Below are 18,282 nucleotides of genomic sequence, written 5' to 3'. Positions count from 1 at the left end.
TTGATGCCCTAGTCCCTATTAAAACAATTACTCTCTCTCACCCTGGCCGTTCCCCTGGTACGGCCCTCATCTTCGCTCCCTTAAGTCAAGGGATGCAGACTTGAATGGATATGGCGGACAACTGGTTTAGCCATTCACCGCCAGATCTGGCTGGACCACATAAAGCATTAAAGGGTCCTGCTCTCGTCTGCCAAAATGCCACTATTCCAGAATCATTCTGTAATGTAAAGCTAAACCCCGGCTTCTATTCTCTACTGCTAACCATCATCTTAAACCCCTCTCGCCTGTCTCCGACACCCTCACCTCCGACAACAAGTGTGAGGAGCTCATGGACTTCTATGTCTCCAAGATTAAGACCATCCATTCAGTTGGCTCTGCCACATCCCTTCCTTCTTCTAGCTCAACAGGCTAAACTTCTAAGGTTTCCCCCCTGCCCTAGCCTTGAACTCACATCTTTCTCCAGTTTCCCTCCGATGTCCCCGCATGACCTCTCTGCGCTCATCTTGTCCATGAGACCCACTTCCTGCTCCCTCGACCCTAAACCTACCAAACTGCGGTTGAGGGGGGTCATTTGGCCAGATTGCCTGCCTCTCTTCCGTGGCCACGTTCGCGCCTGCGTCACCCTGGAGATGGAGCACGCGGTGTCCACCAGCACGCACGAGGCCTTCCGCGTCTGGTGGGCACCACAGGCACTGGAGTGCATCATCACACCCGGCAACCAAATTTTAATTTAATAAGTTTCCTTTAAAGTTTTAAAAAACCCACCAAACTGCTGACCACCCAACTTCCTTTTCTGGCTCCCATGTTAGCTGATATTGTTAATGGTTCTCTTTCCTCAGGTACTGTCCCCCTCTTCCTCAAATCTGCCGGCATCACCCCGCAAAAAATCAACCCTCGAGCCCTCCATCCTTGCAAACTGCTGCCCCATCTCCAACCTCCCTTTCCTCTCCAAAGTCCCTGAATGTGTTGTCGCCTCCCAAATCTGTGCCCATCTTACCCGCAACTCCAATCAGATTTCCACCCTTGCCGCAGTACCAAAATGGCTCTCCTCAAAGTCACAAATGACATCCTTTGTGACTGTGACAAAGGTGAACTATCCCTCATCATCCTTCTTGACTTGTCTGCAGCCTTTGACACGGTTGACCATGCCATCCTCCAACACCTCTCCAGTCGTCCAGCAGGGTGGGATTGCGCTCGCCTGGTTCCATTCTTATCTAATCGTAGCCAGAAAATCACCTGCAACGGCTTCTCTTCCCGCTCCTGCATCGTTACCTCTGGTGTCCCCCAAGGATCTATCCTTGGCCCCCTCCTATTTCTCAGCTACATGTTGCCACTTGGCAACATCATCCTAAAACACAGCATCAGTTTCCATATGTGCGCTGGCGACACCGAGCTGTACCTCACCACCACTTCTCTCGACCCCTCCATTGTCACTAAACTGTCCGACTGCTTATCTGACATCCAGTTCTGGATGAGCAGAAATTTTCTCCAATTAAATATTGGGAAGACTGAAGCCATTGTTTTCGGTCCCCACCACAAACTCCGGTCCCTCGCCACTGACTCCATCCCTCGTCTGAGGCTGAACCACATTGTTGGCAACCTTGGTGTCATATTTGACCCCGAAATGTGCTTCCGACCACATATCCACGGTATAGCTAAGACCGCTTATTTCAAGCTCCGTAACATCGCCCGTCTCCGCCCTTGCCTCAGCTCATCTGCTGCTGAAACCCTCATCCATGACTTTGTTACCTCTAGACTTGACTATTCCAATGCACTCCTGGCTGGCCTCCCACAGTCTGCCCTATGTAAGCTTGAGGTCATCCAAAACTCAGCTGCCCGTGTCCTAACTCGCACCAAGTCTCATTCATCCGCTCGCTGACCTACATTGGCTCCTGTTTAAGCAACGCCTTGCTTTCAAAATTCTCATCCTTGTTTTCAAATCCCTCCATGGCCTCGCCCCTCCCCATCTCTAATCTCCTCCAGCCCCACAACCCCCACCACGCCCGAGATATCCGCACTTCTCTAATTCTGGCCTCTTGAGCATCCCTGATTATAATCGCTCAACCATTGGAGGCTATGCCTTCTGTTGCCTAGGCCCCAAGGTCTGGAACTCCCTGCCTAAACCTCTCCGCCTCTTTCCTCCTTTAAGGCACTCCTCAAAACCGACCTCTTTGACCAAGCTTTTGGCGAGCTGCCTTAATTTCTCCTTGTGTGGTTTGGTGTTAAATTTTTTGTCTTCTACTCCTGTGAAGCGCTTTGGGATGTTTTACTACGTTAAAGGCACTATATAAATACAAGTTGTTGTTATTGATCACCCGAAGGTTTCCTTCACAAAGCAAAATACTCCAGATGCTGAAATCCTAAAGTAAAAATGGAGATTACTGGAAACACCCAGGTCAGGCAGCATTCTGTGCAGGGAGTTACATTAACCCTATATCTTCTCTCCACAGATGTTGCCTGCCCTAAGTATTTCTAGCAATTTGTTTTTTATTTCAGGTTTCCTTGGCTTTGTTTGACCTGAAGCCACAAGACTTCATGGGGTCTGAAATCCAAGTCAAGGAAACACAGAGCCATTCCTGACTATACACCATGCACCGCCACCTCTGCGGAGTCATTCCTACCCATGGTGCAGGGCACACCCAGGCATGGAGTAGGATTTTCGGATGTTGACTGATAGATACAAGTGTAAGTATGCAATTCCCCACACACTGAATTCACTCTCCCTTATGCTGTTGCAGGTAGGCCAAGCACCTGTGCATAGGGAGTAGAGCCACTCTCACCTTTAACAGGTTACAGAGCAGCACTGGCAGAGGCTGGGGGATGCAACACCACAGAAACAACAGCATGAGAGCAAGCACATCACTAAAGCACATGAACTGGTCAGAACTCATTATACGCAAATATTGATGCACATTTGAAAATCAGCCACACAGAATCCCATTCACATTTTTAGAAATCAGTTTAATGAATGGTTCAAAAATAAACAGTGACTTTTCTACAAAAACTTCCAAATGGATCAGGTCAGTTATAAACTCTGAAAATGAACAGTTTGAAATATTTTAAACACACAAAAGTGCCAGTGAGGATCACATAACATTAAAAATACAATGTGTGCACACAAATCCTGCACATGTTACACAACAGTTCAATGCATTTTGCATTATCTATCAATTCCAATTGCCTGGCTTCTAATGAAAACACTCAGGCTGTAATAGGATTCAAACACACCACAGGGTCCTCGGCAAGAGGAGGTTTCACACCTCAAAAAAACTCAACGCTTAAGCTCATCACTAACTTTTTAAAATAATTAAAAAATTTAAACAGATCAATATTTACATAATTTAATTCAATTTTCCAAAGGTTTGAGGGATCAACCCATTGTTTGCAGTTTTCAATTTCAGGTGCTGCTGGAATCTGCTCTGACTTACACCTCTCCTTTACAATTCCTAACAGCCTCCAGCGATTAAAGAGTGGTGACCACAGGCGCTTCGCCATGAAAACCAAAGACCACCGCCCAACATATCACATGAAATAAATAGATACTCAGCCGAGGCGCCGTTGCTTAATGCGTTGAGAATTGTGCAGCAGCTGCCCAGCTCCAAATTTTACATTTATTCCACACAGCGCCGGCTCATCAAGGCAAAGGAGGACAGGAGTTCACTCGCAGGAAAGGTGTCAACACATAATAATCCAATGATGGGTTTTATCTAATTTCCATTGTAGTATATAAACCATCAGTTCCTGTGTTGCCTGTGCAGCCAGCTGCTAATCCAGTATAAGAATTAACAATATCTTCACACAGCCCTTCAATATTAAGTGTGTAACTGGAACAGGTTATTAAAAAGCTTAATATTGAAAGGTCATGGACCTGAAACATTAACTTTTTCTCTCTCCGCAGATGCTGCCTGACCTGCTGAGTGTTTCCAACATTTTGTTTTTATTTCCGATTTCCAGCACCCACAGTATTTTGATTTTGTATTAAGAAGCTACAACAGATAAAACTAAAGTCCCACAATATCAAACATTCCATTTTTATAAACACCCTCAAGGATAATGAACATGTATTCAAATATTTTAAGCTTTAAAAGGGTTTGTGCCCGACTCAAAACTAACATTTACAAAATTACCACTCCTATACATGACGCACAGCTTTGGGTTACACCCTGACCCCATGACCCTGACCTTGGTCACACCGCAGAGTTCCAAGCCCAATCTTCCATTTCATAAAATGTTTTGATTTGTTTTGTCTTTCCCTGAATGAGATGTAACCAAATAATTCATAGTGGAGAGAAAGGGAATGGGGCGTTGCATTTAAATCACTGCAGTCCAAAAGGCTGCTCTAGGTTTTAGAGAAGCTGCAATATTCTAAAAAGGAGGAATAAGGACAGCATGATTCACCAACACTGCACAGACACAGCATTGGGCTCCATTGTTGACAAAGTTGGCATTTACCCAAGAGGTTCAGGTTTCTCAGCTGTCGGAGGAACGGCAAATACTGCATCACTGCGGAGTCTGGGATGTCCAGAGAATCATCCCAACTCCCTCTGCCGTCCAATCCATTACAGTTGTATATCTGATCCCCTCTAAACCAGACAGAAGAGGCTGCTGCTGTTGCCCTGGTTGTTCACAGTCCACACAGACATTGCAGACTGGCACCCATATCCAGTGCTAGCTCACACCCACACAACCTACCTCAAACTCTTGTGCCCAATCAGTTACATTTTAGGCAATACAGTCGGAATTGAAAATCTGGTCACCAATGAGAAATGCCACAACGGAGAACTGATCGTTTTCCACCTAAACTGCAGTCATCTTAGAAATCAGGCTGGAGAAATTGAAGCTGAAATGAATTTGAAGGAATATTGCAGCTGCAGCAAGCTCAGAATAATCATAGCCACAGCAATCAACAGCACAATCAAAAGGGAGTTTGCAGTATCCAAGGAGCACAGAGCCATCAATTCAAACTGAACAGACAATTGTATGGCCTCAGAATGAAGTAATTTACAGTATGAAAGGGCTGAGCACAAATCACCAGCTTTTACAGAAAATTTGCAGATTTCCTCACTGGAGTTTAAAGAACAAGCCTCCATTAGTTATAAACAATCTTTCACTCACTCATCAGCTTTGCACTCATGGCCTTTTCTGTATAGTGTGATGGGTGATTTGAAGCAGCAAAGCTGCCCCACATTTACCCTCCCACAGCACCCCCTCATAGGATTCGATGGACACCCCAGCCCCCAGTAACCAATCTAGTTATTGCTGTCTCTGGCCCTCACCGAGGGCACTCGGCTCAAAGCTTAAATCCTGGAACTTTTGAAATCCTGTTATTCTAAACGGACAACAGCAACATTAATCTCTGCAGACGATGCACTTTGCTGCTCAGTGTGTAACACATGCTGGAAAGTGGATTGAATCTCTTCACTCCACAACTCTAATCCTAGCTGGTTAGTGCTAAATGTATAATGGTGCATTTTCTAGATCTGATGAGGTTACAATTCAACTAATCAAATGAAGTCTGGATTTACTGCACCAACTCCGCACCTTGTCGATCAACAACATTCTGTGGGTGGCTTCTACTTTTTGAAGCATGAGCACAGGAGACACTGCTATAAACAGAGATGGTGCATTAAACAGGCAATCAGCCTTCTTACCAATGAGGCAGAACGATAATCATCCAGAAAATGTGCCTCATGAGAACCTCTACCCCTTAAAACAGGAAACATGCAGAGTTAAAATCAACACCACATTGATTAGCATGATTCTGGAAGTCCAGATGTGTAGGATGGCTTCATCATCCTTTCAACAACCTTTCTGGGATGACAGCATCTCAAACCCAAGGAACTAGAAGGGACACCAAACAAACCAGCAATGACAGACAGCAATAAAATCTACATCTCTCTCAGCTGCGAGATTCTGTCCATTGTGAGGGCGATATGGTAACCACTGGGGCAATAACAATATTTTAAACTATGCACAACAGCAGCAGGAATTAGACACAGTGGTATCGCACAAGGGGGTTATGGCAACCCTGCCTTCCGATGAATGTCTACTGGGCCCAGTGTGGTGTAATCTGGCAACACCAACGCCCACAAACCTACTGTTTTCGGAGGAAGTTTGAAAGGAACCCCGCCTTCGGGTGTTGTCGTGTGCCTCGATCCTGTGGGGCGAGGTTTTCGTACTGATTCAGCTCCGACTGATCCAACAGTTCAAAATCATCACCCTCTGCATCAGTGTCCATTTCTGTGCCCGAGTGTTCATGCCAGGTCTGTGAAGCAACTCTAGGAGGATTGTCCCTCACTATTTGGACCTCTTGAGCTGCGCTTGACAGTGCAGCTGCCATCATATTGCTGGCTATCGCCCCTGCCAGAGTAAGGCCCTGGCTGCCTGTGAAATTTAGGGGTGATGGCAGCCCATTGAGGGATATATCTACATCAATGTCCTCCTGATCAGAAAACAGGCTCACATCCTCCTGTGCCAAAGCCTGGTATGGAGCAGTCGGAATACCCAGGCTGGTATCATCATCATCATCCAGTCCAGTCACATCGGGGTTTATCGATGGGAATTCTGGGAGATCTCTCGCAAACGATTCCTCAGGGTCACTATGACGATCAAGATCTAGGTGCAAAAGGGAATTCAGGTCAGTGAAATATTTTGTTCAGAAATTTCTGTCATGTGGGCAATATGAGGATTGTAGCGAACTTGTCTTCTGCAGCTATTGAACTCCCACTCTGACTGACAGAGGGAGAAAGCCGCAGTAATTCTCCGAGTTATGGCCACATTTTCAAATAAGTGGGACAAGTGCTTAAAATTGAAGCAATCAGTTTGAAAAGACCCCGGATCACTCACCCACTGCAGACATCCTGTACCCCAGGTGGAGTAAGGTGACTCAGACTGGGGAAATCAGTGAATGAACTCTCATCTTCTGCTGTGAGGCATTGGGTAGATACCGGACACACAATTTGTTTCACAGAATCTAACAAAATTCACCCAATGTAAATGGTTCAACTGCAGATGATGCAATTTCCTTGGGTTTTGAATAGAAAGATAAAGTATTTAATCAGACTTTCATTAGAACTTGCCTTCAGAGCCATCTGTTATCGGGGTCTGGCCTCGGGACAAGTTGAAGGTTCCATTCTCAGTGTACGACACTTCTGCGTCTGAATGCTCAGAGTCTGAAATTTCCAGTTCCTTAGCAACTATGGAGTCATCGAGCTTTCCGTGCAAGAAACAGGAAACAGAGAAATAAGTTTTGCACAACCGTTTAATTCCACAAAGCTCTATTCATGGACCCCCATAAGAAAATGGTTTCAGCATTATATATAGATATGAATTTACAGAATAGAAAATGTACCAGTTTAACCACTCATTGTACAAGTAGGAGATCTGCATTTAATTTGTAAACATTAACAAAATGGTGATCCTTCAGGGAGTCTATCAATCACGTGTCAGGGATCTTCTTATTTTTAAAAACCTCAAGATGATCATTACACATTTCACAATAAGGCGCAAACTAGATCTCCATGGACAAGCTGTGAATCCACTATCCTCGGGGAGCTCGGAAACTATGGGGTTATTAGCAATTTACAACTCTAACCAATCCATTTCAAATACGGCATTTAAACTTCAAATGAATTGTATATTTTAAGACTAAGTTCGTGTGGTGGGGGACAGGCACAGAGTGTGCAAGGAGGTAAGAGCGCGAGACAGATACAGCAGTGCTATCAGGTGACATGATCTATACCTTGGGGCAGAACGCAGCCAGTTCAGCTTCACTGTCACTTCCATCATCTGCAGTCCTGACAGTCGTTGCTCGGCGACGCACTGAAACAAACCAGATTCAGACATTAATGCAGCCAACAGCCAGGCGGAGCAGCGCAGTACAGCTGCCGTCCTTCAATATGTGCCCAGAATGTACCGCAGTGGGGCATCTTGTGGCGTGCGCCATTAGATAGACCTTTTCCTTCACCCTTCAGCTCGAAAATATTTTGCGCCCGCAAATTTGTGGAAGTGTGAGCTGATAACGGGACATCTGGGACCTTCGTGAATAATGGGACCAACAGTCAATTTCCTTAACCAATTAGATTTAAGGATTGAGAAACAAGCAGGACGGAGAAGGAAATAAGAGTGAATTAGAATCAAATCAGGTACAGAAAGAGAAGTAAAGAGATTGAAGAGAGGATCAGAAAGGAAAAAGTGATAAAAAAATTAAAACTAATATTTTTAAATATCTCTAGTAGCAATTTACTAGCTGCAGGAATGAAACACCACGGTTTCAAATGTTCTCTTTCTGGGTTGGAGAGGTCGAGTGGCATTGCATGAACATAAATCTCCTCATTAAAAGGGTCCTTACATTAAGTACCATCTCTAATTTTCTACGTTGAGGTTATTTGCTAATTAATATGCAAAACAGCAACATCCTGAAACTCACGGTGAGGTTGAGGGCGAGCTCCTGTTTTCGCGAGGCTAATGGCGGAGTGGAGCAAATCATCCAGCAATTTGTAGCGATTCACAACTCACGCCGTATCTCTTCCTCGCCATATATTGCTGCACAATTTACACACTAATAACGCCGAGCACATTAAACTCGCCGTTATTGTGACAGCAAATTACTAACAGACAAGCAGCACTGCATTGTAGAATGCAAACTTCTCCAATCCTTCCTCATTATGCATCATCCTTTACGCTTGGGATCACTTTAGTTGTTCTTTGCTGCACTCATGATTGCCAATTGACTGGTTGCCCTCACAGAAGAGGACACTTTAAAAAAAAAATGTATTCCTGGATGTGGGCGTTGCTGGCAAAGCCAGCATTTAGTGCCCATCCCTAATTGCCCTTCAGAAGGTGGTGGTGAGCCACCTTCTTGAACTGCTGCAGTCCCTGTGGTGAATCTGCTCCCACAGTGCTGTTTGGGAGAGTTCCTGGATTTTCAGCCAGCGACAATGGAGGAACGGCAATATATTTCCAAGTCAGGATGGTGTGTGACTTGGAGGTGCCTGCTGTCCTTGTTCTTCTAGGTGATAGAGATCGCGGGTTTGGGAGGTGCTGTTGAAGAAACTTTGGCAAGTTGTTGCAGTGCATCTTGTAGATGGTACACACTGCAGCCACTGTACACCGATGGTGGAGGGAGTGAATGTTTAAGGTGGTGGATGGGGTGCCAATCAAGCGGGCTGCTTTGTCCTGGATGGTGTTGAGCTTCTTGAGTGTTGTTGGAGCTGCACTCATCCAGGCAAGTGGAGAGTATTCCATCACACTCCTGACTTGTGCCTTGTAGGTGGTGGAAAGGCTTTGGGGAGTCAGGAGGCAAGACACTCGCCACAGAATACCCAGCCTCTGACCTGCTCATTGCCACAGTATTTATGTGGCTGGTCCAGTTAAGTTTCTGGTCAATGGTGACCCCCAGGATGTTGATGGTGGGGGATTCGGCAATGGTAATACCGTTGAATGTCAAGGGGGGGTGGTTAGACTCTCTCTTGTTGGAGACAGTCATTGCCTGGCACTTGTGTGGTACGAATGTTACCTGCCACTTATCAGCCCAAGCCTGAATGTTGTCCAGGTTTTGCTGCATGCGGGCAACGACGGCTTCATTATCTGGGGAATTGCAAATGGAACTGAACACTGTGCAATCCTCAGCGAACATCCCCACTTCTGACCTTATGAGGGAGGGAAGGTCATTGATGAAGTAGCTGAAGATGGTTGTGCCTAGGAGACTGCCCTGAGGAACTCCTGCAGCGATGTCCTGGGGCTGTGATGATTGATCTCCAATAACCACAACCATCTTCCTTTGTAGGTATGACTCCAGCCAGTGGAAAGCTTTCCCCCTGATTCACATTGACTTCAATTTTATTGACTCCGCAAAGCCTTTCCACCATCTACAAGGCACAAGTAAGGAGTGTGATGGAATACTCTCCACTTGGCTGGATGAGTGCAGCTGCAACAACACTCAAGAAGCGCGGCTCCATTCAGGACAAAGCAGCCCGCTTGATTGGCACCCCATCCAACCAGCTTAAACATTCACTCCCTCCACCACTGGCGTACCGTGGCTGCAGTGTGTACCATCTACAAGAGGCACTGCAGCAACTCGCCAAGGCTTCTTCGGCAGCACCTCTCAAACCCGAGACCTCTTCCACCGAGAAGGACAAGGGCAGCAGGCGCATGGGAACACCACCAACTCCAAGTTCCCCTCCAAGTCACACACCATCCTGACTTGGAAGTATATCAGCCGATCCTTCATCGTCGCTGGGTCAAAATCCTGGAACTCCCTCCCTAACAGCACTATGGGAGTACCTTCACCACACGGACTGCAGCGGTTCAAGGCGGCGGCTCACCCCCACCTTCTCAAGGGCAACTAGGGATGGACAATAAATGCTGACCTTGCCAGTGACGCCCAGATCCCATAAGCAAATTAAAAAAAACTAGGGCTCCCCGATGCCACACTCGGTCAAATGCTGCCTTGATGTCACTTCAGTTTATTTCAGCTACCGCTTTTATCAGGTAATCCTGCAGCATTACTGTACACTAGACTTGACTCCGGCTTTAACTGTCAAACAAATCTATAAACAAGAAAAAGTAAATTGTAGCAGTAACATTTTTTACAGTATCCTGTCTATAGCTATTTCTTGAAAATAGTAGCAAATAATAAATAGTTCACCACTGTTGCACTAAACTATGATGTAAGCAATATTCTCGTAGCAGTTTCTTTCTTCGCTCACCATCTACAAGAGCGATCTGGGCCAACTCAGACAGTCTGATTTGAACAAGACAGGTTGATAAATACTTTCAAAATGTGACTGGGAGGGAGCAGTTTTAACTATCTGTTTAATTCAAAAACCCTGCCAATCAAACTCATAACTGAAGATGTCCAGAAGATGTTTGTATTTGAATTGAGTGGCATGGTCCCTCCCTCAGGCACCAGTCTCAGTCAAATCAACTATTTCTGTAACACAAAAGCAAAACACTGCGGATGCTGGAAATCTGAAATAAGAACAGGAAATGCTAGAAATACTCAGCCGGTCAGGCAGCATCTGTGGAGAGAGAAAGAGAGTTAACATTTTGGGTTCTGACGAAAGGTCATCGCCCTGAAACGTTAACCCTTTCTCTCTCCACAGACGCTGCCTGACCTGAGTATTTCCAGCTTTTATTTCTGTATCCATTGCATCAAATTAAGCTGAGACATGATTTCTGTGCATTAACCTAGTTTTTAACCCCTTATGTACCATACCAGAATTAACGCCAACATACTAGGATTCTGAGGTGCCATACTTTGAGGATTTTGACTCTATTTAATCCCAATCTACATTAGTATTTATAAAATGCACCATCACAGGTTCAGCCAGATGGGAATAAAAGGCATGCCACAACCAAAGGGTGAATTTTAACCATCGCAAAGTTGCCTCAGTTACTCACACTGCCGCTCCCGCTGTTTTGTCAACATGTATCCCTTCATGCTGAAATCCAGCCGTTTAAGCACGGGCTCAATTTTGGCATAAACCTTCAGCCCCAATTGGTGATAAGTGGCCAGAGGCCAGAGCAGTACGACAATCACTGTGGGAAAAGGAAACATTGGTGAAGAAATGAGTGGTAACCCACAGCAGGGAGCTCTGAAGCCTCAACCAGGTCATCAGGCCCTGAACAGATGTTAAGCCCTTTCTGGATTCAAGCATTAAAGTAGCAGACAGCGTGAGGCTGTGGCAGGAAAGAAAGTGTGTGGAAGTACTTTTAACGTCTACTACCGCAGTATCTAATTAGGGCAAGTAAAAAATATACAGGCTGCCCCAGAAACCCTCCCCGCTTTTATAACATTATACAATCATACAAGATAATTAATTTCACAGGTAAGCTGTGCGATGTATTGGAGAAGTACGAGAACACATCTAGTCAATGAGATATAAATAAACCATTGTAACTGGCATGCCCTGCCCCACTTTATTCAATCTTGACCCAGATCACTGCAAATATTTTTCTTTGAGCAAAGGTTCAGTTATAAGGAAAAACAGCAGCAGTGAAGCTCCAGAACATTTCAATTTATTGCACCCTTAGATGAAGCTTAGTTCCTGAACTGCGGCCAATTCTGATCAGGCATTAGGTCTGTCCAACATTTCTGAATATTAAGGCAGAACAACTCAACCATCCCATCCTGCTCCTGAATCAGTGACCAGTTACTCTTTGCCAGTTCACTCACTGCCACACATGTTGCAGCTAGCCAGCGATAGCCTGTGGTCTGTGACACCAAACAGTAGCAGCTACCATGCTCAACACACTTGGCGCTGAAGGCACAGGACTAACTGTAGCTGTGGAAACTGATTGGTGATTGCTTTTTTTTGGGCGGTGGCCGGGGGGGCGGGTGGTGTCAAGTTAGAAGCTGCACTGTGCATGTAGAAGGAAGGAAGTGCACGTTAAGGTGGATTGAGTACAAATATTGATGGGCTTGTGAAAGAGCTGCTAAATTTCAGCTACTCGATTAGAACACGGGTTTTCACATTTTCACTGTGGGTCACTGGGTCCAGACGGCAGCTAAAAACATGCATTTTAATAAGGATGAACTTATCTAGGACAAATCAGATGCATTAAGACGGCACTTACAGCTGATGTAGCAAAGGAGGAGACCAGGAATGTAGCGTCCAATTACAGCCAGGAAAGTGAACACACCACAAACTAAAAGACAAAACTGAACAAAACAATCCGGATACAATCAATTCAAATCTTGCACACAGACCAACTGTCCTACAAAGTAGAATTTCTGGGGATTTTTAGAATGATTCCCACATTACTAGCAGCATCATGGGATTCCCAGGAGAGACATCCCCAGCTCCATGCACTGCGAGTTGGGATTTGCATTAAAGCCAAGTTAAACGGAAGAGTTTAAAGCTGCCAATCAGAGCCACCTACTGTCCCTTTAAAGCAATTATCTTTATTTTATACCAATCTCAACAGTCGGTCTCCCAGCAACACACCACCTCCCACCCCCTAAACATCCATACCCTCCGCCCCACCCCTCCCACCTACATACCCCGTCCCCCACCCATCGTCACCCCAACCCATTCCCCCACCCTCACACTTGCCATTCCCTCCCTCCCATCCCCCAGCCCCCTCCCCTCCTCCCCACCCTACCGCCCCATCCCCCCCTCCCCAACCCCCCCGCCCCGCATCTCCCTGCCCCAGCCCCCCTCACCGCCCCACCCCTCACATCCCCCCTCCCCGCCCCACCCCCTCTCCCCGCCCCCCCTCACCCTCACACCCCCCCCTCCCCGCCCCAGCCCCCCCTCACCGCCCCTACCCTCCCATCCCCCCACCCTCCCTCCCCGCCTTCCCCTCCCATCCCCGCCCCACCGCCCCCACCCTCCCATCCCCTCCCTGCCCCACCCCCTCCGCCATCCCCCTCCCCCCAGCCCGCCTTCCCCTCCCCCCAGCCCACCCTCCCCGCCTTCCCCTCCCATTCCCCCTCCCCGCCCCACCCTCCCATTCCCCCTCCCCGCCCCACCCTCCCATTCCCCCTCCCCGCCCCACCCTCCCATTCCCCCTCCCCCCATTCCCCCTCCCCCCATTCCCCCTCCCCCCCTCATCCCCATCCCCCCCTCCCCCCTCGCCTCCCACCACCGCCCCGCCTCGCCCCCCACCCCCCCTCTCCGCCCCCCCACCCCGCCTCGACCCCCACCCCCTCGCCCTCCCACCCCCCTCCCACCCCCCCGCCTCGCCCTCCCACCCCCCTCCCCGCCCTCCCACCCCCCTCCCCGCCCTCCCACCGCCCTCCACGCCCCCCCTCCCCCCCACCCCTCCCCTCCCCGCCACCCCTCCCCTCCCTCCCACCCCCCCTCCCCTCCCTCCCCCCCACCCCTCCCACCCCCCCTCCCCCCCACCCCCCCTTCGCCCTCCCACCCCCCCTCCCCTCCCCACCCTCCCTCGCCCTCCCACCCCCCCCTCCCCTCCCCACCCTCCCTCGCCCTCCCTCGCCCTCCCAACCCCCTCCCGCCTCACCCTCCCACCCCCCCTCCCCGCCCGCCCCCTCCCTCGCCCTCCCATCCCCCTCGCACCCCCCTCCCCCTCTCAGCCCCCACAGTAAACTGTTGCTTTAATAAAGCTCTTCTTACCTTACCAGGATTCTGCTTTTTAAAATGGTACAGGTTCTTCAAGAATCTCTCTGCACTGACTGAGAGCTCTGCCATTCTGTGACAAAGTTCAGGAACGCTGAGCAGTTTTGGGTGAACAAGGCCCCAGCTGCACGGGAATAAAGATCAGGGCACGCGTTAGACTGCCATCAAAACAGACACTCGCCTACAAACACACTCTAAAATGAGTTCCAGCAAGGATGGGAACAGAGTTATAACAGACTGCAGCCACAGATAGTAGTACATTGTCAGAGCAAAGATCGGGCGCTCAGTCCGCATGATACCTTGTGCCCCAGATGTCATCACCAGCCTGGAGAACGGGGACTGTTCCGGCTCCGGGGCCCAGCCTGGGGAACGGGGACTGTCCCGGGGCCAGTTTCTGTGTGAATCCAAATGTTTTGAGGGTCAATCAGCAGGTGGTTTATTTTATACACCAGGAGCCATGAATTAGGTCTCATTTTTCTCCGAAGATGATTTTCAACAAGTGTCACTTTGTAACAATACTTATAAAACTAAATAAACTAGAATATTATAGTTTTGAGAATCTCTCAAAGCTGCAATATTAAATATAGGTCACTAGCAATTACTTCCTAACCATTCCCTCCCTGTTCCACTGTGGTTTTATGCCATATTACATCAGCCCAGTGGCAGCCCAAATTCAACAAGCTAAAGAAAATCTTAGTGAGACTAAGATAGAGGCTGTGACAACAACTCACATTTAACATACAGTAAAATGTCCTAAGGCATGTCACAGGAACACAATCAGACAAAAAAAGTTATTGACTAGTGATTGTGGAGATTCACAATAGTTTAAAATACTTTGAAATAAATGGAAAGCTACAATCAGAAAATATGTTAGCCTCGAGAATGTCACCAGTCGACAAGACAAGAGATGGGGAAAGATGGCAATGGCTCAGAGTGCACCTTGCTCAGTGATGAATATCGAAGATTAAGGGGTGATCTAATTGAGATGATTAAAGGAGTGGATAGGATACATAGAGAGAAACCCTGGTGGGAGAGTCCAGAACAAGGGGGCGTAACCTTAAAATTAGAGCCAGGCCATTCAGAGATGAGGTCAGGAAGCACTTCTTCACACAAAGGGTCGTGGAAATCGGGAACCCTCCTCCCCCACCCCCCCCCCCTCCCCCCAAAATCAAGAAAGCTGTTTAGGCTGGGGATCAATTGAAAATGTCAAAACTGAGATATAGATTTTTGTTGGGTAAGGGTATTAAGGGTTATGGAATCAAGGCGGGTAGATAGAGTCAAGATACAGATCAGCCATGATCTAACCGAATGACAGAACAGGCTCGAGGGGCTGAATGACCTCCTCCTGTTCCGAAGTTCCTACATGGCAGCAAAACTCTCACCAGAAAATACAAATGTCAGTTCCAGTTCAAAATTTCATCATCCTTATAAACCGAATAATTTGTCACATTCGATATGAAGCACACAGCTCAAGCACTAGGTTAAATCTTTAAAAATACGTAATGAAAGAAAAATGTGTTTCTATACCTCTCAGCATCGCCGTCCTCTGCATGTGCCACTAAAAAAGAACAAATGATTAGTTCACTAGTGATGGGTACCAGCAACCAGCTCATCAACGGAGGTACGCCACATCACCAACCCACCCAGGCAGTACACCTGGGGTGGAATATCTCTGGCTTCCTTACTTACAGGACATAGGCAGCAACTAAAGCCAAGATCCCCCTAAAGGTAGAGGGTTTAAAAAGCTGTTTGCAGTTAAATAACTGAAAGGAGAGGCTTCTGAATAGTTCCGTGTTGTTCAATAGAAAGCACGGACTAACCACGTGTCTCTCTGGCAACACTGATGTAGCCAGGCAGTAATTTTAGCAGAAAACGGCTTGACACACACAATACAGATAAACGTCCTTAGCATGTGTTCACTTAACATCTCCCACCATTCAGTAACCAAGGAAGTAAAGCACTCAACAGTCAAATAACAGTCGCAAATTGAGCTGTCATTTTACCAACAAACACACAAAATGCGATTGTATTGAAATCACAAGTTCATCGACCATGTCCATTACTCACTTTTTAATGAATCAGAAATGTAATTATAGCCACATTTGGATTCCAAATTAGCCATGTGGCCAGTGGCTAATATATTGGACAACAGTGATCTAATCTTATTCTTTAAAACAAGCCACTGTTACTCAGTGAGTAGCATAGCTACATCCCCCTATGCCCCAAGCTCAACACAATGCTGAGCTCTTCTTCTGTCGCTTTCACCTCCGCGTCCTATTCTTTGACCAGGAGTCTTCCCCCTGCACAGCTGACTCTCTCCTGTCTTCAGGATTTTCATTGAACCTGAACGTCTTCCTCTGGCTTCTTGCCCTCTCTAGATCTTTTCACATCAGCCATCACAATTTCTCTACTCCCCTCACTCACATCTACTCTACCTCCCTCTGAACTTGCAGCACTCTGTTCTCAGGTCCAACCGTGACATTGAGAGTCACAGAATCGTAGAGGTTTATGGCACAGAAGGAGGCCATTCGGTCAATCATATCTATGCCGGCTGAAAAAGAGCTATCCAGCCTAACTGCACTGTCCAGCTCTTGGTCAGTAGCATAGAACAGAAAAATAGGAGCAGGAGTCGGCCATTCAGCCCTTCGAGCCTGCTCCGCCATTCAATATGATCATGGCTGATCCTCTATCTCAATACCATATTCCCGCTCTCTCCCCATACCCCTTTTGCATCTAGAAATCTATCAATCTCCTTCTTAAATATATTCAGTGACTTGGCCTCCACAGCCTTCTGTGGTAGAGAATTCCACAGGTTCACCACCTTCTGAGTGAAGAAATTTCTCATCTCAGTCCTAAATGTCCTACCCCGTATCCTGACACTGTGACCCCTCGTTCTAGGCTCCCCAGCCAGGGAAAACATCCTCCCTGCATCCAGTCTGTCTAGCCCTGTCAGAATTTTATACGTTTCAATGAGATCCCCCCTCATTCTTCTAAACTCTAGTGAATACAGGCCTAGTCGACCCAATCTCTCCTCATACGACAGTCCTGCCATCCCAGGAATCAGTCTGGTGAACCTTCGCTGCACTCCCTCTATGGCAAGTATATCCTTTCTTAGCTAAGGAGACCAAAGCTGCACACAGTACTCCAGGTGTGGTCTCACCAAGGCCCTGTATAACTGTAGTAAGACATCCTTGCTCCTGTACTCATCCTCTTGCAATGAAGGCCAACATACCATTTGCCTTCCTAACTGCTTGCTGCACCTGCATGTTTGCTTTCAGTGACTGGTGTACAAGGACATATGGGACTTAGTACCAAGTCCTGCGGAACCCCACTGGAAACAGCCGTCCCGTCACAAAAACACCCGTCGACCATTACCCTTTGCTTCCTGCCACTGAGTCAATTTTGGATCCAACTTGCCACTTTCCCTTGGATCCCATGGGCTTTTACTTTTCTGCCACGTCTGCCATGTGGGACCTCGTCAAAAGCCTTGTTAAAATCCATGTAGACTACATCAAAAGTGCTACCCTCATCAACCCTCCTAGTTACCTCCTTAAAAAATTTAACCAAGTTCGTCAGACACAACCTTCCCTTAACAAATCCATGCTGACTGTCCTTGATTAATCCGTGCCTTTCTAAATGACGATTAATACTATCCCTCAGAATTTTTTCCAATAATTTGCCCACCATCGAGGATAGGCTGACTGCCTGTAATGACTCGGTCTATCCATTTCTCCCTTTTTAAACAACGGTACAACGTGAGCAGTCCTCCAGTACCACACTTGTTGCCAGAGAGGATTGGAAAATGATGGTCAGAACCTCCGCTATTTCCTCCCTTGCTTCTCTTAACAGCCTGGGATACAGTTCATCCAGGCCTGGCGATTTATCGATTTTCAAAGATACTAAACCCCTTAATATTTCCTCTCTGGTTATGTTTATTTCATCTAACATTTCACATTCCTCCTCCTTAACGACAATGTCTGCATCGTCCCTCTCTTTTGTGAAGACAGACGCACAGTATTCATTAAGAGCCATACCCACCTGCCACACTCTGCTTCCAATATGTCTTCCTTTTTCCTCTGCCATGGTTGACAGGGCCCTCGACCGTGTCCGTTCCATTTCCCACACTTCTGCTCTCACCCCTTCCCCTCCCTCCCAGAACCACGATAGAGTTCCCCTTGTCCTCACCTTTCACCCC

The 18,282-nt window shown here is 47.3% G+C and overlaps 2 protein-coding genes across 2 annotated transcripts in view; both read right to left on the bottom strand.

The window, feature by feature from the left end:
* LOC147100943 (tubulin gamma-1 chain-like) overlaps positions 1-703 on the bottom strand; it is a 91,486-nt gene extending 90,783 nt beyond the window's left edge. Inside the window, exon 1 of the mRNA XM_085966008.1 lies at positions 548-703. Coding sequence (XP_085822134.1) covers positions 548-703 — 156 coding nt within the window. The remainder of the gene's footprint in view (positions 1-547) is intronic.
* Positions 704-2,940: 2,237 nt separating this feature from the next.
* retreg3 (reticulophagy regulator family member 3) overlaps positions 2,941-18,282 on the bottom strand; it is a 37,587-nt gene continuing 22,245 nt past the window's right edge. The window contains exons 4-10 of the mRNA XM_085966007.1: positions 15,615-15,645; positions 14,085-14,211; positions 12,580-12,664; positions 11,404-11,541; positions 7,742-7,821; positions 7,080-7,212; positions 2,941-6,615 (exon numbers count right to left, since the gene is read on the bottom strand). Of these exons, the coding sequence (XP_085822133.1) occupies positions 6,095-6,615; positions 7,080-7,212; positions 7,742-7,821; positions 11,404-11,541; positions 12,580-12,664; positions 14,085-14,211; positions 15,615-15,645 (1,115 nt within the window). The 3' untranslated portion in view covers positions 2,941-6,094. The remainder of the gene's footprint in view (positions 6,616-7,079; positions 7,213-7,741; positions 7,822-11,403; positions 11,542-12,579; positions 12,665-14,084; positions 14,212-15,614; positions 15,646-18,282) is intronic.

The sequence above is a fragment of the Somniosus microcephalus genome, chromosome 24, assembly GCF_052327205.1.
Source record: "Somniosus microcephalus isolate GS21.2 chromosome 24, FLI_Smic_1.0, whole genome shotgun sequence".
Classification (NCBI taxonomy): domain Eukaryota; kingdom Metazoa; phylum Chordata; class Chondrichthyes; order Squaliformes; family Somniosidae; genus Somniosus; species Somniosus microcephalus.
This window is presented reverse-complemented; position numbering and strand designations above follow the sequence as displayed.